Raw genomic sequence first — 24727 nt, 5'->3', positions numbered from 1 at the left:
TCCTCTGATGCTGCTTGGCCTGCTGTGTTCATCCAGCTCTACACCTTGTTATCTCAGACTCTCCAGCATCGGCAGTTCCTACTATCACAAAACTATTTACTCTGCTATCATGGAGCAGACACCTCAACACCAGATTTACAACACCCCTCTTCAAGAGAAATAAGACTGAGAAAATTGGTCTTCATGGCACTTTTCTTCACACTATTGACTTATTTTTCACCAAAACCATTGCTGATTGTTGTAAGCATCTGATTCTACAAACACAACCAGCATGATAGTAAATCTATCCCCCAGAAAGCAAACTGTAAGAAGAACATCTACACAGTACAAGGGGATGATGAGAAAATCCCAGAATCACTCCAAAGAGGAGCAGTTGTTAAATAAACTGGTCATTACTGGTGAAACCAATCTATACTAGGGTCATTCCCTTACTAAACAGCAAACTAGTAAGAATGGAGGTGGTCACTGGAGTGGTGGTTTTGTTGACACCTGAAAGTGTGATTCCGAAGTAGCTACGTCAGTAGGTTGTGCTGCAACTCTCACAAATTACACTAAGAATGTACACAGGTAAAGTGGTGTCTTTAAGGGATTGTATCAATGTGAACGCTCAGCTGTACAGTCAGTCTAAAGATTTGTCCTTATACATTGTCAAAGGAAATTTTCCTGCATTATTGGGAGGAGCATAGTTGGAGAAAATCAAATTCTACTGGACTGAAGTAAATTGCTTGTCAGATTCTAAGTCTGATCTATCACAAATTCTAAAGAAACATGCCATTGTTTTCAATGGGAATCTGGGAAGCCAGGGAAAGAGCTCTATTTAAATGGAAAACCAAGGATGTGAATCAAGCAAATTTTTGCAAGGATAGATCAGTGCTTTTTAGACAGGCTGGTCAAAAAGGGAGTCCTTGAACCCATAAATGTGAGGGATGGAATGATACGCATCTGCGGTGATATCAGCGTCACTATCAATCCAGTAATGTGTGCTGAGCAATACCCTTTGCATTTAATCAATGACCTATTTGCTGGAATAGCTGGAGGTCAGCTTTAAAGTAAAATTGACCTTGATCAAGCTTATCCCAAGATAAACGTAGATCCTGAGTTACAGAAATACCTGACAACTATAACACAAAAGACTGTTCAAATAGAAGAGGCTTACATTTGGAATCATATTTGGACTTCTGTTTATCGAAACAAACAACTCCAGAACTGAAGCCATATGTTACACAGAAGCTAGGACTGTACAAGCAGGGTGTCTTTGATGGGAATGAGGGTCATCATTTCCATCAGTGCTAAGGAAACGTGTAAAATCAACTATGTAAAGATCATGGAAAGCATACTGTTCAGGTGCATAACGGCCAACACACAGACTAATAGGTTCAAGAACAGCTACTTCCCTGCTGTTATCAGACTGCTGAATGGACTCTCTAACTTCAAATAATGCAGATCTAGTTAATGTGATCTTGCCTAGCGCACACCCTGTGCAGTGCAACCTATATGCCTTATTCTGCCCAAGTTTTTTCTTCTCACTGTATGATCTGTATGTCCTTGCTTATTATGATCTGCCTGTACTGCTTACAAACAAAGGTTGTCACTGTACTTAGGTACACGTGACAATAAATCAAATCAAATCAAGTCACTGTGGCATTGCCCGAATGAAAGAGATTAGTGAATACTTTGTCAATGATTTCAATTACTAAGAAATTTAGGGGGAAGAGCTGACTTAGTGGTAATGTCACTGGACTAGAATCCCAAGGCTAACGTTCTGAGGACATAGATTTAAATGCTCACCATGGTAGACGGTGAAATTTGAATTCAATAAAATTCTGAAATAACTGCTGTCAACTATTGTAAAAGACACATCTGGTTCACTAATGTCTTTTTGAGAAGGAAATCTGCCATCCTTACCTGGTCTGACCTATATGTGACTTCAGTCCCACAGCAATGTGGTTGACTCTTAACTGCCCCCTGGGGAATTAGGAATAGGCAATAAATGTTGACCTAGTCAGAAACATCCATATCACATTAATGAATGAAGAAAAGTTACAAAGTTAGATTGAAGAAATTGGGTTTGCTTTTCTTGGAACAAAAAGAAGTTTGGGAGAGATTTAATGGAGATGTACAAGATTTTAACAGGTTTAAATAAGGTGGACAAATAAAAGTTGTTCCATTAGCTAACTGTACAAGAACGAGGGGACACATTTTTAAGGTTTTGAGTGAGAGACAGAGGAGGGGAATGAGAAAGAATCTCTAGGTAGCAAGTGGTAATGACATGGAACTGACTGCCTTTGAAGGTGGTAGAAACAACAATGATTCCAAAAGGAAACTGGGTTGGCACAAGGAAAATAAGCTTTCAGGAGTGGAGTGAGGAACAGGATTGACTGGATTTTTCTACAGAAAGCTGGCATGAATTGATGGGCTAAATGGCCTCATTTGGTGTAGTAATGAAGATGACTCTCTCACTGGCTGATTACCAGCATTTTCTGATCTGAGTTTCTAACACAATTTCTTGCAGGACACCACTTTACACCTTCCTGTTCCCTGAATAGCTACTTCATTCAACTATTCATTCTTTCTGCTATTTGTCAAAAGACTACGGTTTTGTTGTTACATGGCTCTAGACAGAGGTCCTTTGAAAATTGATGTACAGGTTCAGAATTTCTCTCATTTTTGTCCTATGCAATATTTATTCACAGGATTTAGGTAACACTAGTAAGAAAAATATTTATTTGCCATCTGTGAGTTGCTCTTGAGAAGGTGGTGAACTGTCTTCCTGACAAATGAATGATTTACTAACCCCTTTCAGACAACAGTTGATAAATTACAAAATTACTATGAATTTGATTCACATAAGCCAAAACAGATAAAGATGGCAAACCGCCTGCCTTAAATGATATCTGTGAACAAGTTACACTTACATGACAATCGGGAATTTTATGAATAGCATTAACAGAAAAAGACAAAGATTATTCAGAGTTAAACAGGGCTAACCTGTTAATGATTTTATTGACAGGAAATCAGTGAAATGTGTTCAAAAATAATTTAAGCTGACACAGAACTAGTTTATACCCCTAAGGAACAAGTGTTCTACTTGCCAAAACAAAAAGCCAGGCAAGGAAAGAGGTAATTATTGATATAAAATGAAAAGAAACTTGCAAATATAGCACGGATCATAGTATAATAGAAGATGTAAAAAGAGCAGAAAAAGATAATAAAACAGAGAGTAAGAGCTACAAAAAGAAATTATAATTAAAAACTGGAAGATTAGTGAATATTTTGTCAATGATTTCAATTACTAAAAAATTTGGGGTGGGTTGTGAGTTGACTTAAAGGTAATGTCATTGGACTAGAATCCCAACGCTAATGTTCTGGGGTCATAGATTCAAATCCCCACCATAGTAGATGCTAGTATAAAGATGGTGGTTACAAGCAATACTGTCTGCAAGAAAGTAACAAGTATACACAAATGGAAGTAACAAAATTGAAAACATGTTAAATAATTATTTTGCATCAATATTTATATAAAATTTGAAGACGATAGCATGATGGACATGCGAAGTGAACCAAAAGTGAATCAAGGTCAAGAACTCATCAAAACTAATGTAAGCAAATTAACAGCAATGATTAAAAAAAAATTAAACAGATTGACAATATTGCTTTCACCACAGGTCTTTTAAAGGAAAGTAGGTGGGAGCCTTTCAGATACCTCAACAAAGATCTTTCAAAAGTATTACAATTCAGAAACCCTTCCTTTAGGATTGGAGTTTGTCCAAGCCAACGTGATGTACAATTTGGGGATGAATTTAGACATCATGATATGGTCATGTATTTACAGCATCTCCTCTTGCTGGTGGAAATTGAACGATATGGGACATGTTGCAAAAAAGCCTTGTAAAGTTGCTGCATTGCATCCTTTAGATAGTACACACTGCAGCCACCACTGTATATTACAAGAGAAGGGAGGGAGTGGGCTATCAATTAGGTGGACAGCTTTTCTCTGAATGGTGCTAAGCCTCTTGAACATTATTGCAGCTCTAGTCATCCCAAGCACAGTGATATTGAAATCAAAGCTATCCCTTCCAATTTTAGGTCTCACATCCAGTATTGATTTAAATTGAATAGATAGACACAGAGGGAAACATTTAAGTCAGTAGTAGGAACTGAAATTGAAAGTAGGAGTGAGAGCTGCCACTTCGATATACAGCATGTGAGAAGTGAAGCAGAACAATAGTTGACAGCAGTTGATATGATGCTGCATCTTTTCTAAACTGAAAAAGAAACACATTTGTGGATGTTATTGAACATGAAATAAATTTTGTTGGATAGAAGTTTGTAATGTTAACTCTCAGTTTATACAGTTTCATGTGTAGTCCAAGGATGAAAATATTACAACTTATTGTAAAAAGAATACTTTTTAAAACGGGCAAAACAGCTCTGCAGGTAGCTGGAATTTTGGCAACATAGACAATAGGAAAGTCCTAAATCTCATGCAAATACCTCATTGATAGGGCTTTAAAATTAAAGTGTGAGCGTGTACGAGTGCGCGAGTGAGGGGGCATTCAGTTGCATGGAAAATTATGGAAAGAAAACATTTATGCAAAGAAAAAAAGATTATTCCACAATAAGAAATAGGGTGGGCAACAGGGTCCGGAATCTAACTTCTAACATCAGATAAGGGGACAACTATGAGAAGGGGCGCAGTCAATGCAAAACTGAAGGTGTTCTACTTAAATGCACACAGAATATGAAATAAGGTAAATGAGCTTGTGGTGCAGATTGAAATTGGCAGCTACAATGTGGGTATTACAGAAATGTGGCTACAGGTAGATCAGAACTGAGAATTAAATATCCAAGGATACCTATCCTATCGAAAGGATAGACAGATGAGCAGAGGAGATGGGATTGCCTTGTGAGTAAGAAATGAAATTAAATCAGTAGCTAGAAGTGATATAGAGTCAGAAGGCGCAGAATCCGTGTGGGGAAAGTTGAGGAACCGCAAAGGAAAACAGATTGCAAGGGGATCAGGACTGGGAACTAAACGTTGAAGGATACACATCCTATCCAGGCAGATGGGGTTGGGGTTGCCATGTTAGTAAGAGATGAAATGAAGTTAAATAACTAGCAAGAAGTGATATAGAACCAGAAGGCGTAGAATCAATGTGGGTAGAGTTATGGAACTGCAGAGGTAAAAAGACCCTGATGGGAGTTATGTACAGGCCTCCCAGCAGTGGTCAGGATGTGGAGAAGCAAATAAAATCAGGAACTAGAAAAGGCATGTAAGAAAGGCACTATTACAATAAGCTTGGGGGACTTCAATATGCAGGTGGAATGGGAAAATCAGATTCATAGTGGATCCCAAGAAGAGACATTCCATGAATTTCTATGAGATGATATTTTAGAACAGCTTGTTCTACAGCTCACAAAACAAAAGACAATTCCAGATTTGGTGATGTGCAATGGGGCAGACTTGATTAGAATATAATATAGAATAGAATAGAATAGAATCCCGACAGTGCAGAGAGAGGCCATTTGGCCTATTCAGTTTGTACCAACCCTCGGAAGAACATCCCATCCAGACCCAGCTACCTACCCTATCCTTGTAACCCCACATTTACCATAGCTAGCCCACCCAGCCTTCACATACCTGACACTATGGACAAATTAGCATGGTCAATCCACCTAACCTGCACATCTTTGGACTATGGGAGGAAACCCAGAGCATCCAGCAGAAACCCATGCGGACAATGTGCAAACTCCATGCACAGTTCACCCAAGAACTGAACCCTGGTCCCTGGCCCTGTGAGGCAGCAGTGCTCACCAATGTGCCACCTTAAGGTGAAGGAACTCTTTGGGGTCAGTGACTATAAAATGAGAGAATGCACCCTGTAGTTTGAGAGAGAGAGAAGCTCAAGTCACATGTGATGGTATTACAATTGAGAAAAAGGTAACTGCAAAGATATGAGGGAGGAGCTGGCCAGAGTTGATTGGAAAGTGAGCCTAGCAGGGAAGATAGTGAAGCAGAATGGCAAAAGTTTCTGGAGACAATTCAAGAGGCACAGCAGAAATTCATCCCAAGGAAGAAGAAATATACTAAGGAGAGGATAGCAAGGGAAGTCAAGAATAGCATAAAACAAAAGAAAAAACATACAATGTGGTGAAGATAACTGGGAAGCCAAAGGATTGGGAAGCCTTTAAAAACCAGCTGAAGATAACTAAAAAGTTAATAATGGGAGAAAAGATAAAATATTTAAGCTAAGCTAGCTTGTAATGTAAAAGAATATTGCAAGAGTTTTTATTAGATACATAAAAGGTAAGAGAGAGGCAAGAGTGGGCATCGAACTGCTGGAACAAAGGCTGAAGAAGTAATAATAAGTAGTTCTCCGCAATCTTAACCGTAATAATGGACTGTAAAATTTTACCAACAACTGAGGTTAGGCTAACCAGCCTATAGTTTCCTGTCTTTTCCCTTCCTCCCTTCTTAAACAGGGGTATTACATTAGCCATTTTCCAAATATCTGGGACCCACCCTGACTCAGTGTGCAAGTTCACCACCAATGCTTCCACAAAGAATCGGTGGAGAACTGAATAGGTACTTTGCAATAGTTTTCATGGTAGAAGACACCAGAAGCATACCAGAGCTTCAAGAGAGTCAGGGGGCAAAGGTGAGTACAGTAGTCACCAATGAGGTGGTGCTGGGGAAGCTGGAAGGTCTGAAGATGGATAAAACGCCCAGAGTAGATGGACTGCACCCCAGCTTTCTGAAGGAGAAAGCTGAGGAGATTGTGGAAGCATTGGTGGTGAACTTGCACACTGAGTCAGGGTGGGTCCCAGATGTTTGGAAAATGGCTAATGTAATACCCCTGTTTAAGAAGGGAGGAAGGCAAAAGACAGGAAACTATAGGCTGGTTAGCCTAACCTCAGTTGTTGGTAAAATTTTACAGTCCATTATGAAGGTTAAGATTGCGGAGAACTTGGAAGTGGTCGGTAAAATAGGGCTGAGTCAGCACAGCTCCATCAAAGGAAAGTCATGCCTGGCAAATTTGTTAGAATTTTTGAGGAGATAGCGAGCACGTTAGACAAAGAAGAGTAAGTGGACGTGATCTATTGGCACTTCCAGAACGCTTTTGACAAGTTGTCCCACAATAAGCTGCTAAATAAGATAAGAGCCCATGGTGCTCGGGGCAAGGTATTGTCATGGATAGGGGATTTGCTGACTGGCAGAAGGCAGAGAGTTGGGATAATGGGGTCATTTTCAGGATGGCAGTCGGTGACGAATGGAGTGCCGCAGAGATCAGTGTTGGGCCCACAACTATTCATGTTGTACATTAATGATCTGGACAAAGGAACTGAGGGCATTGTTGCTAAGTTTGCAGATGACACAAAAATAGGTTGAAGGACAGGTAGTGTTGAAGATACAGGAAGGCTGCAGACTGATGTGGACAGGCTAGGAGAGGGGGCAAATAAGTGGCAGATGGAATACAGTGTAGGAAAGAGTGACGTTATGCACTTTGGGAAGAAGAATAGAGGCACCGACTATTTTCCAAACTGGGAAAGGCTTGTACGTATGAAGCACAAAGGGAATTGGGACTCCTTTCAGGATTCCTTTAAGGTTAACATGCATGTTTATTTGGCAATTAGAAGGCAAATGCAATGTTAGCATTCATTTCAAGAAGACTAGGATACAAGGGCAGAGGCTGTATAAGGCCCTAGTCAGATCACCTTTGGAATATTGTGAACAATTTTGGGGCCCGTAAGTAAGGAAGAACCTGCTGGCCTTTGAGGTGATATAGAAGACATTTACAAGAATTATCCTGGGGATGATGGGCTTGTCATAAGAGGAGCAGTTCAGGACTCTGGGTCTGTACTGATGGAGTTTAGAAGGATGAGTGGAGGATGTTATTGAAACTTCCAAGACACTGAGAGGCCTGGATAAGGTGGATGTGGAGAAGGTGTTTGCACTAGTAAGACAGAATAGGATCCTAGGGCACAGCCTCAGAGTGAAGGCAATGACCCTTTGGAACTGAGATGAGGAGGAATTTCTTCTCACTGCCGCAGAAGGCTATGGAGGCCAAGTCATTGAGTATACATAAGACAGAGATAGACAGGCTCTTTTTAGTAAGGGATCAAGAGTCACAGGAAGAAGGCAGGGGAGAGTGGGGTTGAATAACATATTAGACATGACCAAACGTTGGAGGACACTCAATGGGCTGAATGGCCTAATTCTGCTCCTATATCTTATGATCACATAAAATATGAACAATCCCAGCCATTTGTGAAACAAGCACCTTTTCTTTCCAAAAAACAGATCATGTCAGCTGAGGTTTTTTCTACTTCAGCCAGGCCATGGAGATATGAAGACTCAATGTCCTTTCCTGAATGGCATTCAAAGTAGTTAGAATATACCAGACTACTGGCTGTTTCAAATGTCTCAAAGGATGAAATGCCACAACACAGAATCTGTATTGAGCCCTCTGAAAAGAGGACTATAGACTCACAATAGGACAAATGGTTAAAGCAGCCATGCTGGTTATTTACCATGAAAAATAATAACAGGAAGCTGTTCTGATCAGAGAAACACTAAGCAAAACACCGTCTAAAAAGTCATTGAATGAGCTGCAAACCAATTATGCAGCCAAGGTAAAACCATCTGCTCTAAAGATGTATGATAAACATAGAAACATAGAAGATAAAAGCAGGAGGAGGCCATTTAGCCCTTTGAGCCAGTTCTGCTATTCTTGATGATCATGGTTTATTGTCCAACTCAATAGCCTAATCCTGCTTTCTCCCCATAACCTTTGATCCCATTCACCCTAAATGCTATATCTAGCCACCTCTTGAATACATTCGAGGTTTTGGCATCAACTACTTCCTGTGGTAATGAATTCCACAGGCTCACCACTCTTTGGGTGAAGAAATGTCTCCTCATCTCCGTCCTAAATGGTCTACCCCGAATCCGCATACTGTGACTCCTGGTTCTGGACACACCCACCATCAGGAACATCCTCCCTGCATCTACCCTGTTCAGTCCTGTAACATCTTCAGACAGGTTCATTAAAAAAATACCTAACTCAGTTAAACCTTGAAAAGTGGGAGAAAGATTCTTCACTCTCCCCAATCGCATCATTGACATATTCCAATCTCCAGTCCTGAATGCAGTCATAGCAATCAGCGTGGATGCAGGACATTCGGCCCATTGAGTCCACAAGGACCCTCCAAAGATCATCCCACTCAGACCCACTCCCCTACCCTCTTCCTGTAACCCTGTACTTCCAATGGCTAGCCTGCACATCCCACTTTAGCATAGCCAATCCACCTAACCAATATATCTTTGGTCTGTGGGACGGAACCAGAGCACCCAGAAGGAAACCCATGCAGACATGGGAAGAACATGCAAACACCACACAAACTAAGGCTGGAATCAAACCTGGGTCTCTAGTGCTGTGAGGCAATAGTGCTAACCACTGAGCCACCATGCCGCCTAATGACCAATCCTCCTGGTAATTTTACTTGAAGGAACCTTACAGCTTACTCAGATTCCTTGGCATTACTCATAGCATCGATTCAGCTATGAACATAAGATCTGCTATGAAAGAAACTGAAATCATTACAACTTGTAATATCTGTTCATTTGTTTTTCACTCTTTAACTATTTGTTCAAAAGGCAAGTGCGCAGAGATGGGAGCTCTTCAGATCTGACCTTTAAAAATGGCCACCTGTATCCCCTGTTTTTGCATCTGGTAGACAAGCTGCATTGGTATTTGGGACAGATGATCCAGAAAGATCGGAGGCAGCTGCCAAGTTCAAAGGCCAGCTGGCAGGATGGTAGAGCAGGTCGGGATCCAGCACCAAATTCAAAAGTCAAAATAAATAAATAAAACATGAAACATTTCTCTAATTTTACCACTCACGCCAATAAACTCCCAAAGCCCATCCATGACAATCAATTCAACTAATGCCCTCTACACATCTTCTACATCCCCTCAAATATCTTTGATCACTCCACCCATATCTCCATGGCTCCTCTCATCCACTGTGCTGCACCATTCCCCTCTACGTGTGCCCTATAGACACCTCAAACCCCCATTCTAAATTATGCCCCTCACAACACCTATGTCAAGTTGGGCCAGCTCGTGTCAACCTGTAGCTCCAACCATCACCTTCTCCCCTCCATCAAGCTGAATTACCTTGTATCTACTCGTACTTAGATACACTGAAGAAAATTAAAGGTCTATTTTCTTAAAGTTGTGCACTGCAGACTACAATCCACCAAGGAATGCAATCTCATTCATAAAGACACATTTTGACAGTTCTTGATATATGTGACACTTCTTTGACAGACTTGACATTTGATGGGTTTAAAGATCCTATTGTTTAAGAATATTCTTCTCCACTGCTAAAAATCCCAAAGAATAGCTGACTTGACATCCCCTCACCTCCATGGGCACCTTCCCACCCAACTGAAGCCCCAAAGTGTATTTGTGAGCACCCCAAAGGCATACTCATGGACCATATCCATTGGGGTACCTTACCTCTCCAAAAAATCCACTACATTCAGATGCATTTGCAATGAGTACATTCTACATGTAATTCTGCAGAGATGCCAAAACCCTCCTTTAGTAGAGGCAATCTGTGGTTTCAATGAACAACTCCATGAAGGATAAGGAGACTTGAAACTTTAGCTTGCTCTCTCTCCATGCATGCTGCCTGACCCACTGTGATTTCCAGCACTTTTTGTTTTCAGAACAGCTCCATAAAGCTCACATGCACAAAACCTGCACTATCACTCCTGTGAAAATAGAGCAGATCAAGTATGGAGCTCAAACTTGCAACTTTTTTCCCTTGTCTGCCATGGCAAAAATTTGGGCTTTTGTACGTATGATACTGAGTGTAAGGAATTTAGTAAAACCTCTGGATATGTGTGAATATGATAATCGCTAATTTTCAGTTTTGAATTGATAAAGCCTGCTACTGGAAGTTACATAAATTGGGACAAGCAACGTTGAGGCTAAGAAAATATACAAAGAACATTGATTTTGAACAATAATACAACACATAAATTGTCTTCTTGACAACAAGAATCAAGATATTTTTAATTCTTAAGCACAAGCTCCCTTAAAAAAGTGAGATGAACTTTCTGCTAACACATACACATTTGTGTAATAGAATTCTAACTTGTGTCCAAAACCTCTACCTGTACTCTCCAGACCTCTTACACTCCTCCTGAGAAAACAGATTTTTTTTTTCCTGTTTATTTGCCTCTTATGCAAAGGAGCCGAGCAAAATAGATGGAGGAATGCAACACATGACCCCAAGATCGGAACATTATTTGTCAGGAAACAGTGTAAAAGGAACAGAACATCATCATCTCATTGAAATACAGGTCTCAATAATGTGTCCGCTCTCCATCCCAAATTCAGTACTGCCTTCCACTGCTCTTCTTTCAGAATGATTTTCTTTCTCTGTGTTGGTTCTGTCTCAGATTTTACAGCAGAAACATGGATTGAAGTCAGCATTTGGGAGACACGAGTGTACCGCCAAACAATTAGCTGTTGCCAAGCTCCTTCAGCACTTTTGTTTAAGATTTCTATTTTATTTATGTTATGTAAATACAATAAATTGTTAACTTCGGTATTGGCTGCTAGTGTTGATTGAAAATCAGACAGAGTTCAGCAATGCATGTCAACAAAGCAATATTCAGGAGTTGGCCAATACTGTTTGTCTTAATCTAGAATTACATGATCTAAAATGTTATTGTACAACTCTAAAATACCTGTGTATAATATTCCTGCAAAATTACAAATCTATTAGTTTGGGACTAACATTTTGCTGACTTAGTTATGTATGCCGATTTTTCCAGGCTGCAGTGCTCAATAAATGCAAAATCAAAATGAGAGCTCTGGAGAATACATTTAGGCTAAAAGCAGAACAGCAGCAACAACTCTTCCCTCAGAATCATACCCAGTACAATATTAAAATTCTGGGCACTAACGTGCATCTGCCATTGTTATTCACTCTGAGTCTCTGTCACCGATAACCTTGTTAATGGAAACAGATATTCATAATTACTACATGCATCAACTAAAGCAAAGAGTAAGGCCTCACAGCTCCTGGGACCTGGGTCTGATTCCAGCCTCAGGCGACTGTCTGTCTGGAGTTGCCTGTTCTCCCTATATCTGTGTGGGTTTCCTCTGGGTGCTCTGGTTTCCTCCCACAGTCCAAAGCTGTGCAGGTTCGGTGGATTAGCCAAGCTAAGTTGCTCAAAATGTGCAGGGATATGCAGGCTAGGTAGATTAGCCAATGGGAAATGCAGGGTTACAGGGATAGGGTGGTGAAGGTATCTGGGTAGGATGGCTTTCGGAGGGTCATTGTCGACTCAATAAACTGAATGGCCTGCTTCCACACTGTAGGGATTCTATGATCTAACGAAGGGCGCTGCATTTAAACAGTATTGGTGTTGTAATGGCGGGGGGGAAGGGAAGAATGTCTTGGTGCTTCAGGCATCAGGAGTGTGGGACAGGCTAGATGGATTAGGAGGTCTGTTCTTGCCTCTCAAATTATTCATTATATTGATTACATAGATGCAAAATGACTTCCAAAGTATATCACTTTTAAAATGGTAGAAGTTGGGAAGACCACCTACAACAATTCAGATTGCAGTCTGAAACTCACCTTCAGGATGTCATCTCATGCCTGTTTGAGCTTCCAAGGTGCACTTTAATTCAAGCCTTGAAGTTGCACCAGGGCAAAAGAAACCAACACAATGATTTTGCGGTCTTCTGATAGCTATATTCCCGATTAAGTGGACACTTCATACATCTTGAAAGGTGCTGTATGTGATGAGAGTATGGCTTTAAGAGGCATATTTTGTCCTTATTTTTTAATAAAGAAAGTTTGAGACAGAGGTAGTGAGCAGTCTGTTGAAAGCCAATTGAAGGCTTGTGAGGCGTTGGGGCTTTTTAAAAACAAAAGTTGATACAATAGAAGCAGCCTGAATGGATGGGGTCAAGCTCCCACAGAACCAGGATTTTTAATATTAGCTTTCTGCTGTTGCTGGAGTCTTGAAGCTTAATGTGAAAGTTCTTATTCCTCTCTCTGTTACAGCTAAAAGCTGGGGTTCTCTTCCTGCTGCTAGAATTGCATGTGAGACAATCTATTTTACAGAATTTGCCTTTGCCAAGAGTGTTACTATATTAGAACAGTTAATTAGTATAAGTTGATTGTTTGATATTTTCAATAGAGTTACAGTTAAGCAAACTCTTTTTATTTTGCCTGTGTTTTAACTGCAGTGTAAAAAATAATGTGTGTTTTGCTTAACGTCGAGTAGTTTGACCAATCAAATTGCATCTGGAACACAATGCCTTACACTTGCTTTTAAAATAAGAAAAAGTTAGGGTCAAAATATATTTTGTGGGGGTTTGGTCTGGTCCATAACACTGTGTCTTTGGAAATTCTTGCTTCTACAGAGAAGGTTTTGTTCAGATATCATTCCAACATTAAGAAGCTTCTTAGCCAGTTCATACCATCTTATTTTCCCACTCAGATTAAAGTTGTACTTCAAAAAGGATACAAGCCACAAGCTATCAGATTCCGAATTTACAATCTATTTCTTTGCTTATCACTGAAATGAAGAGAAAACCAATTTTATCACCAATGCATATCAAAGAAAAGGTTTTACAACTTAGTTCCATTTTGTTGAGAATAAACAGATCATGATTATTTTTAAGGGGCTACCACACTCAGAACCAGTGTATTTCATTTAACTTGTTACTGCCAGTGCCTATTCCTGTCATCCAGTACAATAATTAAATAGCAATCCTTCACTCCCAATTCATCCTACAGAGTTAAAACTGAAATCAGTGCAGGGATGAAATTTTCAACTTAAATGTGAGAATACATGATACAAAGTAATTGGAATGGACCATCAATTTTCATTTAAAGTAGGAGTTTCTTTTTGTTTATATTTAAACTTATATAAAAAAAATCTGATGGCCCATGTTCAATTTTAACTTCCACTTGGCCAATTTTTAAAAATATGCAATATTGACAGCAAATTATTGTCCAGCGACAAATGGATCTTTATGCTTATTTCCATCATACGATTTGATGAATGCTGATCTATAGGCAAAGAATGATTTTGTATGAGCTGAAATGAATTATATGTCACCTGAGTGTGAGTTTTTAGAAGTTATGAAGGATTTTAGTGGGTTGAACAATGAAAAATTTCTTCTGACTGGAGAGACGACGACAAGTGATCACCAGATTAAAACTGTCACCAAGAGAGTGACGAGAGAAGCTATCATAGAATGTTAAAGCAGAGGTGGCAGGTATATATCCATTGTGCCTATGTCAGATTTATGTAAAGCATTACAGAAAATATTCCTGTTTAGATAAAACCAGTGATTTACAATGATCAAACAGTTTTACTTTATTGATGTATTCAAAGTCCCCATTTGCAGGAACGTGCACGTACACTTCATAAATCTCATCAACCTATCCTGCCACCTTCAATGTTTTCTGAAATTTCAGCATCAATGATGTGAAATATGGACTGCAGGTATTTAAATTCCATTGTCGCATTCAATAACTTGGGTTTCATGGACTGAAACGGTTTTAAAAAGGGATTGACGTCACCTGAGCCACAGGTTGGCCAAGTTGCATGAAACCAGTATGGATTAGATGAGAAATAGCCTGAGCTGGAATTAACATGATTGCCAGTTTGTTCTTCACTCTCACTGGGGTAGTTCCTTCGGTGTTTGGATCATGGATAGTCTTTACTGCACTGAAGAATCTACACCATTCATGGCTGTCAACAAGTTGCTGTATTTCCTCCCATCTTTCCACCCACTGTAGTGATTGGAACAAAGTCAGTCAGGTGGATCTTACAGAACATGAGTTTCTTAATTGGGTCTGTTAACCTGGTTCTATCAAGGTGCCCTCGCTGACAGATATAAACAGGAGTGTCAGCGGTTCAGCTCAGTCTAGGAGCTGGCTCTGAGATAGCTGGGTCAGTGTCATGTACTATGCATGTGTAAATAAAGCGGGACTTGTTGACCGGAAACCGGCCTCAATGGAGTTATTTCACCCACTATCTGGTCAGGTAAGGTTATGACATTGCACTAATGGTCTTCTCCATTTTCCTTGCTGCAACGCTCCATCCCACATCCAAGAAACAAGCTCTCTACTCTGAGCTCCATCATGGCAAGCATTAAAACAGCAGAGAAAATGTTTCAAGGCTGTCATGTTTTTATTATATTTCCAGAGTTAGCAAATAAAGAAAACTGCTCCTTATTTCACTCAAGACGACCATGTAATTGTTGCCTTATTATTTCCTGTGAAAACAGTTAACTACATTAAAATTGGGCAAAAGTACAGCTGCCCACTAAACAGAGCTTAAACCTTTGTTGCAATCAATGGGGAGGTTGAACAGAAGAGAGCTGATTCTCCTCTCAACGGATCTTATTAACTTGTAAAATTCCTCTGTTTGTGAACATCTCTTGCCAAAATCGTACATTTTATGTTAAATAGCTGTGAAGTGATACATTGCTGAGAGGAATTATCATTTACATTAAGTTGGGTCTGTAATAAATATGACCACTCCAGCAAGCTATGTCCTCCCAAAGTCTGTTGTTATTTTGCTCAGTAATTGCTACTTTGCCAAATTTTTCATTACCATCAACTTTAAAATAATGCTCCTTGTAACCAAGTCCAGGCCAACTATATAAAATAAGGAAGGCAGTGGTTCTATTATAACCCAAAGGTTATCACTGTATAATTTTCTCTAATCAGTAAAATATCCAGCTCTGTGCTTTGTATGCTTTTGCCTACTACAGAGCACAAGTTGCAAATGTTATTTTAAAATCATATGTCCATTTTCTGAACAAATCTGTGATTTAGCCGTGTTCCAACAGCTTTCTCAAAGTCCATAAATGAATCTGCTACACTGCCCTCTATTTTAGCCAAACATGATTTGCCCTAAACCAGTTCATGCTGTCTGTCTCTAATTGACTCATGTTACCTCAAGTGAAAATTAGCCTGTGACTGTGAAGTTTATTCCTCTCCCCATTGTCAAACAGGAATGCAACATTCAAACTTCTCTATTCCACAGGCCCACTCCAATATCCTTGTTTTAAATGGATTAATGCTTCTTTTTGCTCTCCAACTCTTCAAGATCTCTCCACTCCTCCAATTCTCACCTGTTATGCAACCCAGTATTAATCCCTGAATGCCTGAGCACAAAGTTATATATTCCCCAAACTAATCATTTTGCCTTGTCCTCCTCGGTTAAAATACTTGTTTTAAGATGATCAGTCAGGTCTGTTGGCATGGTGGTTCAGTGGTTAGCACTGCTGCCTCACAGCACCAGAGACCCAGGTTTGATTCCACCCTCAGGTGACTGAATGTGTGGAGTTTGCACATTCTGTCTGTGTCTGTGTGGGTTTCCTCTGAGTGCTCCAGTTTCCTCCCATATTCCAAAGATGTGCAGGTTAGGTGGATTGGACATGCTAAATTGCCCGTAGTGTTCAGGGATGTGTAGATAAGGTGGATTATAGAGGGATGAGTCTGGTTGGGATGCTGAGGGTCAATGTGGACTCGTTGGGCCAAGGGGCCTGTTTCCACACTGTAGGGATTCTATGATGTTATTATTGAGTAACTATAAACAAAATTTGATGACACTCTTGTGAAGTACCTTGACTGTTTTACTGTACTCAAGGTGCTCTATAAATGTAAGTTGTTGTTGGACTGTCTCCAGCTTGAAAATACGCATTATTCATTTATTGATTTCTTGGCCATTTTTTTTCTAATTCATCTGTGCTAATTTTTTTCTTAAATCACTGAAATTGATTCTCATTTTCTTTGTTGTTTTCCATAATTACTTTATCACTAACTATATCACAATCAATATGACCCAGATGTCTGTCCAATTCATCATACTCCACTTGTCCTACTTAATCCCCCAGAACAAGATCCAATATTGCTTTATTTCATATAGGAGCAGAAACATAGAAATAAGTCAGATATGTTCAACAGAGAGGAGTAGTACTGCCATTCCACAAGGTCATGGATAAACATCAACCTTAACTCCACTTTATAGCTTTCTATAAGATCACCCCTCATTCTTCTATATTCCAGTGAACATAGTCTAACCGATCCAGTCTCTTTTTGTACGTCAAGAAGGACAAGCTGTTAATGAGACAAGAGGAAGAGGCGACCTTTGGCTCTCAGCCGGAAACATCATCTGGCATTTTTGTTAACTTCATTGTGAAGTAGCTGCCCCAGAACTCTGCCACGTCTTGCACACAAAGCTGCAGCCTGAGAGCAAGGACGGCTCTGCCAATAGCTGTGAAGGCGACCATGGCCTAGAATTTATTTGTATAAGAATTCTACAAGACTGGAGCAGCTGACCCCAGCATCATCTCACAGCTCAAAGCACACTGCTACATCAGAGATATAACCAAACACTCTTCATGCCAGAACTGATATGTTGATAGTATTCTCTCCAAATAGAACGAAGCACAGAGTAGTCTGCAAAGCGATCAACTCATCACCTTTATACTTCCCTTTCGTGGTAGCCATGCAGGTAGCTTTGTCTAACCATGTAGTTCCATATATTGTTACCCCAGTGACTATACCACGGTGAAACCTTGCTGGAATTGCAATTGGCAAGACTATAATGGCTTTTGAAAATGTCCTTGAGTGAATCTATGCTTGGGAGGCACACAAATAGCATCACCTAGGACTTGGTTGTTGACAGGCAATAACAGGGACATTGAATGTTATCCTGAAAGACCATACAAGCTTGCAGCTTAAGTAACCACTGACATTCTCCTCAGGACAGCACCTTGGCAATCGAACAATCCATGAATCATACATAGCTGGAGAGCTTGAAAGCCCCTCTGAGAATCAGTATCCACAGCCCATGATCAGGACAGTTGGAATGGCGCCAAGTTAGCCTGGCATAGCAAGAAAGTTGAGATTTCAGAACATCAGTCCTGAGTTTCTACTGTGCATTCAGATATTGGCTGCTTGCTATTTTTCTAAACTGGAAGCTAAGATGTTGAGCAACAGATGCTGCTTCACGGCTGGGCCAGCAAGTGTTCTCACATTCAAAAGGAAAGGTTCCAAGCTCTGTCTGAAGCTTTGATCCAGCTTGAAGCTGGATACCCATTGTGATCCTTGACAGTGACACAGACTTTCTAGCTGGTGGGTCTGCCAATGCACCAAATATTTCAGTGTGCATATACTACACAGTGTCCAATAAAAAAAAACTCCTCACTTGATCCTTCTGCAGCAGAATTCATGTGCAACTTCACCCTCTGGAGATGCTAAAGGATGAATATGGCTAAAATATCTCACCACCCTCTGTGGTTTTCAGTCCTACTGCCGTCCACAGCCTAAGCTGTAGATGCTCCAATGGTGGTGCGTAAGATTGGTCAGTTCTGCTGCCTCCAATAATGGGACAGAGAAGGAACTGTGTCAGTGAGTGTGTGCAATGTGCACTAATGTATGTGTCACTGCTGAACGACTGTCAATTTGTGCAAACTGATGTGTGAATGTGAAGCAGGCAGCAATGCTAAATTTGAGAGGGTCAGGTATGGCTATGAATGTTCTGTCTGAAACATGCTCTATAGAGATTATTGATAATGACAAACTTTGGTGAATGTGTAAGTGTGTGAGGCTAATGGGCTATTAATAACTTATGGAAATGTATTTACTGACCTTGGTAACTCATGTGAAGTCAGTGTGCTTTTTATGACACTGCAGCAAGGTTATCAGAACAGGATTGCCACTATTGACTCCAATAGTTATTTGCACCATCCCCTTCTCTTTACAATATCTGTCTGGAGAGCTCCAGGACCTCCTAGAGGGTCTCTCCTCCTGTCTACCACTTCCACCCAGGCATCCATTGCTGCATCAGAAAAGACTGAAACACACTCTAGTCTGTAATAACACTCCTTGGATTTAATTAGATTTACTAATGTCACGTACTGAAATACAGTGAAAAGCATTGTTTGTGTGCTAACCAGACAAATCATACCTTACATAAGTACATCAGGGTAATACAACAGAATGCAGAATATAGTGTTACAGCTATAGAGAAGGTTCTGGCAAAGATCAACTACAATATACGAAAGATTCATTCATAAGCCTGATAACAGAAGGGAAGAAACTGTATTCAAACTTGTTTATCTTCTACTCGATGGAAGAGGGAGGAAGAGAGTATAACCACAGTGGAAGGGTCTTTGATTATGTTGGCTGCTTTTCCGAGGCAGCAGGAAGTATAGACAGTGCCAATGGAAGGAAGATTGGTTTTTGAGAGGGACTGGGCTATGGTTCACAATTCTCTGTAGTTTCTGGGTGATCTTGGGCAGAGCAGTTGTCATACCAAGCTGTGATCCATCTGGATAGGATGCTTTCTACTGTGCATCTATAAAAATTAGTAAAATTCACTGTGGACATGCCAAATTTCCTTAGCTTTCTGAGGAAGCTAGAGGGTGTGCTTTCTTGACTGTAGCATCAATGTGGATGGGCCAGGACAGATTGTTGGTAATATTTACTCTGAGGAACTTTGAAGTTCTCGACTACCTCCACCTCAGTACTAGTGATACAGAAAGGAGCATGTCCTCTACTCCACTTCCTGAAGTTGATGACCAGCTTCTTCATTTTGTTGACACTGAAGGAGAGATTGTTGTCTTTACACCATGCCACTAAGCTAACTACTTTCTCCTGTACTCCGTCTCGTTGCTGTTTGAGATCTGATCCACTACGGTGGTGACATCAGCTAATTTGTAAATAGAGTTAGAGCTGAATTTGGTCACACAGTTGTGAGTGTAAAAGGAGTATAGTAAGGAGCTGAGTACGCAGCCTTGTTGGGCACTGGTATTGAGGATTATTGTGGAGGAGATGATATCACCTTTCTCGACTGATTCTAGTCCCCTTTCTGCTCAAATACTCTTCTTTAACCAATTCCAGAACCTGCTGCAGCTCAAAAATAACACCTTCCCTTTAAGATGGACAAACTGTCCTCAAGTAATGCAAGTTAGTTTTATATGGATCTCAGCAAGTTGCATGCATAGTTTGCATGTTGCCTACATGAACTCAAGCAGATTAAGTATGCAGCATAAATCAACCTTGTGATGTTTTAAAATTTTGCCTCTTCCCGTCAACCCTCTGTTTACCTCTATCTAAATTACAATACTGTCCTATGGCTGTAATCTTCCTTTTCAAATTTATAATATTCTCCTCATCCCCCGACCCATGCCATTTTAGAACAGTCTTGCTAGTTATTTGATTCACCACTAAGCTGACCATAATGCAGGTTACATTTAGCCATTCCAATGGAGCAACTCCAATCTTTCTCTAACATTGGTGTAAGTGCCCTGTGAATTGAAACGGTTTCCCATATCACTGAGCAACACATTCAACCTTCAGATCTATTAAACACTGTACCAAATTGAGCATGCTTCATCTTATACCCTAGAGATTATTAGTTTTGATATTTGGCATGCTATTTGGCCTGCAACCATCTAAGAATAAGGGGTAAGCCATTCAGCACTGAAATGAGGAAGAATTTCTTCATTCAGTGAGTTGTGAACCTGTGGAATTCTCTCCCTCAGGAAGCTGTTGGGGCCAGTTCATTAGATCTATTCAAGAGGGAGATGGATGTCATCCTTGTAGCTAAAGGGATCAAGGGGTTTGGGGAGAGGGCAGGAATGGGATACTGAAATTGCACGATCAGCCGTGATCGTATTGAATTATGATGCAGGCGTGAAGGGCTGAATAGCCTACGCCTGCACCTATTTTCTATGTTTCAACTACTCGGACCCTCTCAGCAAAGCCTCATTCTTAAAACTACTTGTGTTATTGTTTCCTGTGTGACCTATGACAAAAGGATCCCCTGCTCACACTCCATGTTCCTCTTCAACCACAAAAAGATGATGCTAACGCTCAAGCAGGTACCTGGTTTTGAAAGTGGGAATGGTGCAGTACACATTAACACTACTCTGCTGGACAGGCTTCCACCTAAAATTACAGCCGGTGTGTTCCCATAACATAAATCAAGACCCAATCTGCATAACTAAACAGGAGCACACTTCTTCATTGGCACATTCTGCTTGCTGACTCCAAACAGCAGTTTAATATTGGAATACAAAGGCAGTGAGACCAGAGCGGGTGAGTCATTCATTCTCCTCCGTAATCACTATTGTGGTTTTGCCAGGTGGAGAGTTAAATCCTTGTGCTTAAAGGGATTATGAAGTATAACTATCTGTCATTTATTTCAATGGCAATTACTTATTTGTGCAACTTTCTAACAAGTTCTCCAGTACCATGAGACAATTAAGCAGAAAGCAGTATATTAACCTAATGTTCACAACTCAAGTGCAGCCCTAATAGTAATATGTGTAGCAACCCTCAAATGCACTTAGTAAATTATGTCTTCCAGACACTAATTCATATGTCTGCCAGCAGTGTGGTATTTATTCTACCTATGGGAGCCATTTATTGATTTAAATAACCTGAGAGCCCAATGCTCATTGTTTAGCTGAAGTGGTAGTCCTTGCAGTCAAGCAGGCCAAATGCGCTGTAGCCCATGGGTCACCCACTGTTTTAAAATTATCAATAGTTAATGTAATTTCACAATGCAGTTGCTTAAATGTTTGCATTGAGTATATAAATTACATTGCTGCTATTGGTCTCAAGCCAACATGATTGATAAATATATTTGAAAATATAAATTTAATCTTGCATTGAGTGAGTTGCAGCATTTGGTGCTGCTGCAGGACCAACACAGTTCAAAACTTATCTTAGGTTTCAGCTTTGACTCAATGTTATAACTCGTCACTCAAAGTGGATGTAGTAGGTTCAAGACCCAGTTTAGAACTTACCAACACATATTTCTAGTTGACACAGAATCACAGAATTGTTAAAGGGCCATTCTGTGGCTCCATTTTGACTTGGTACCAAATTCTCGTCTTTTGCCCATAATCCTGCACATTGGTTGATTGCTTAAATAGAAACAATGTCCTCTTGAATATCTCAATAGCACCTGCCCCATAACACTTCCAGGCATTGTATTCTAAACGTGGACCAATTGCAGAGTGAAGCATTGCAGGACCATTGAATGGTTTTACAAATGAAATGGTAAATCAAGAGCCCATTTGCCTACTCATATAGATACAAAACATTCCATTACTACATTACACTTTTTTTTAGGTCCTGATTCATCTAAACCACAATTAACACCAACAAGCACAGAATAGCTTATCTGTTGTTGTATACAAAATGGATACCATGTTTTCCTACATGACAACAGTGGCGACACTTCAGAAATAATTAATGGGGTATGACGTGCTTTGCAAAACCATATGCCAAGAATGCAGCTAGATAAGCACAAATCCTTTCTTTATCACAGAAATTTATAGTGCAGGAGGAGGTCACACTCTCAACTTGAAAGGATTTGTCATTCATTTCTATAACCCTGCTATAATAATCACAATAATATCATAAATCACTACTTGATACAGGTCAACACAATTTCGTTTAAATACTGTACTCCCTCTTTGCTCTGTTACTTGAATTCCCAATTCAAAATTTTAGTGTACATATGACTGAAGTTTCAAAAATAGGCATGCACATGGAAATTTTACTTTCCATGCCCAGAACTATTTTGGCATCTTCCCTTAGTTAAGTGCTTCTGTCAAGGCATTTGCAATTGGCATGTCTTCACTATAATGCAATATATGCCAAAAGTGACTTATTTGTGACTTGAACTTACTCAAAATAACAATTGAAATTATGAGCTAAGTAATTAACGTTTGGTTAATGCCTCTGTTATAATAGTTGTCATATTAATGTCATTAAAACATCTTAAGTGTTTGTCAATTATTGTCATTTACAGTGCCTCTGGCCTCAGCTCTCCATATATAATTAACAGAATTAAATTCAAGTTAGACATTTGAGTTTAGTTCATTCAAAAGCAACATTTATTTTTGCAAGTTTCCTTCCATAGTGGTTATTTTCTGTTGCAGATTGTCAAAAATCAAAATTGCAAACAATTTTATTGAATTTAAACATAAAATGCTACTTACCATTTCGACTTTCTTCATCAATTGCTACTATTGTTGCTGGAGGACCTGATCTTGCCAGCTTGCAATCTGTCAGCAACAAAAGACATCATGCACATACACTTTAAGAACTTGTGAAGTAAACACAACAATTAGCACAATTTTAAAAATGTAAACAAGTTTTGTTGTTATTTTTATCGATTTCCTTTTCATACAGAAACAATACATGAAGAACAAGATTTAGATTAAGTAGAGGTTAGATATGTTCTGCAACTGCTTTCTCTTTCCCAATCCTTCCTTTATATGCTGCAAATTTTAATTGAACACATCATTATCTATGAAACTAAATTAGACAGATTAAATTCTTTATACGTAAATATTTAGATTAGCCAAGCATTTAAAAACATTAAGAATATGCAACTTCAGTATACACCGTCTTACCGTCAAACTGCCAATCTGGAGTCAAAGTTCAGTGTCACAAAGATAGAGGCAGCACAGCATAGTCGAGGAGAAGAAAGGATGACAAATGTTTTGTGGAATAAAATAGAAAATTAGATTTCAAAATAAAGGCAAGAATTGAAAGGTTCAATTAAAAGTGCACCAAAGAAAAAGAAAATTAATCAAGAAGCATCTAACCATATTTCCTAACTGTAAACAGAGCTCCAAAACATACATTGTGGTTCTTAGCAAAATACAAGGCCAGCATAAGGCCCAAGTAAAAGAACACAAAAGGGAGTCTAACTATGTGATGTTAGTAACCAGAAATGTTATTCCTTTGCTTCTTAATGTATGAGAGCTGCCTTCCTCAATCAAAGTCTAAGACAGAACACTCAAGTTAAATGTAAATTTGTTCAATTTATTAGAACTGAAGGAGGGATAAACAAAAAAAGCAAAATGCTTTGCATGAGTTCAGATATAACAATAAATGTATTTATAATAAATGTACATAATAAATGTATTCATGAAGAATGCCTGAAAAAGATCTTGATATATTCAAGATAATTTAATATCTCATTTATTCTAAAATGCAATATTTGACACCAGCACCATAGTTTTCAGTTCTTGCACTTAGTTTGTCCGGGTTTCCAAAACTGCAGTCTTGCTTTGGGGCTTTATATTGTTTGAGTTTAATCAATGAAGTCTGAGCATGTGCTAACATTGTTCAATCAAGGATCCATCATGGCCCCTCCTGTTTCTAATCTACATCCTGTCTTCCAGTGACATCATCCAAAAACATATTGTCAATTTTCCCTCGGACATTGACAAAACCTAGCTGAACCACACCACTGCCTCTTCAATTCTCCACTGCCACTAAATAATTTCACTGTTTGTCAGACAGCCAGCACTGAATAAGGAGGAATTTCCTCCAATTAAACATTGACTTTCTGCCACAAAGTCAATTCCCTATCTACTGAGGGCATTGTTGTGTCAGGACATATCAGATAGCTTGCAATATTGATGTGCTGTTTGACTGAGATGAGCTACCAACCACATATCTGTACCATTGTTAAGACTGTTACACTCTAGATAGGGAAAGATGATATTTAAAACAATATATATACAATGTTACATTTACTTAGAGTGCAACTTTGCATGCATCAAACTCCTAACTCAATCACCCATGATCCATTGAGTGTCTCTTTAAGTTTACTCAGGCAAAATTGCAA

General features: G+C 39.5%; 1 protein-coding gene across 1 annotated transcript in view; it reads right to left on the bottom strand.

Moving 5' to 3' along the window:
- pcdh15b (protocadherin-related 15b) overlaps positions 1 to 24219 on the bottom strand; it is a 606743-nt gene extending 582524 nt beyond the window's left edge. The window contains exons 1-3 of the mRNA XM_048609162.1: positions 24108 to 24219; positions 23502 to 23516; positions 23085 to 23150 (exon numbers count right to left, since the gene is read on the bottom strand). Coding sequence (XP_048465119.1) covers positions 23085 to 23150; positions 23502 to 23516; positions 24108 to 24219 — 193 coding nt within the window. The remainder of the gene's footprint in view (positions 1 to 23084; positions 23151 to 23501; positions 23517 to 24107) is intronic.
- Positions 24220 to 24727: the final 508 nt, after the last annotated feature.

This window comes from Rhincodon typus, chromosome 20 (genome assembly GCF_021869965.1).
Source record: "Rhincodon typus isolate 14 chromosome 20, sRhiTyp1.1, whole genome shotgun sequence".
In the NCBI taxonomy this organism is placed as follows: Eukaryota; Metazoa; Chordata; class Chondrichthyes; order Orectolobiformes; family Rhincodontidae; genus Rhincodon; species Rhincodon typus.
Note: the sequence above shows the minus strand (reverse complement) of the source record. Positions and strands in the feature narration are given on the sequence as shown.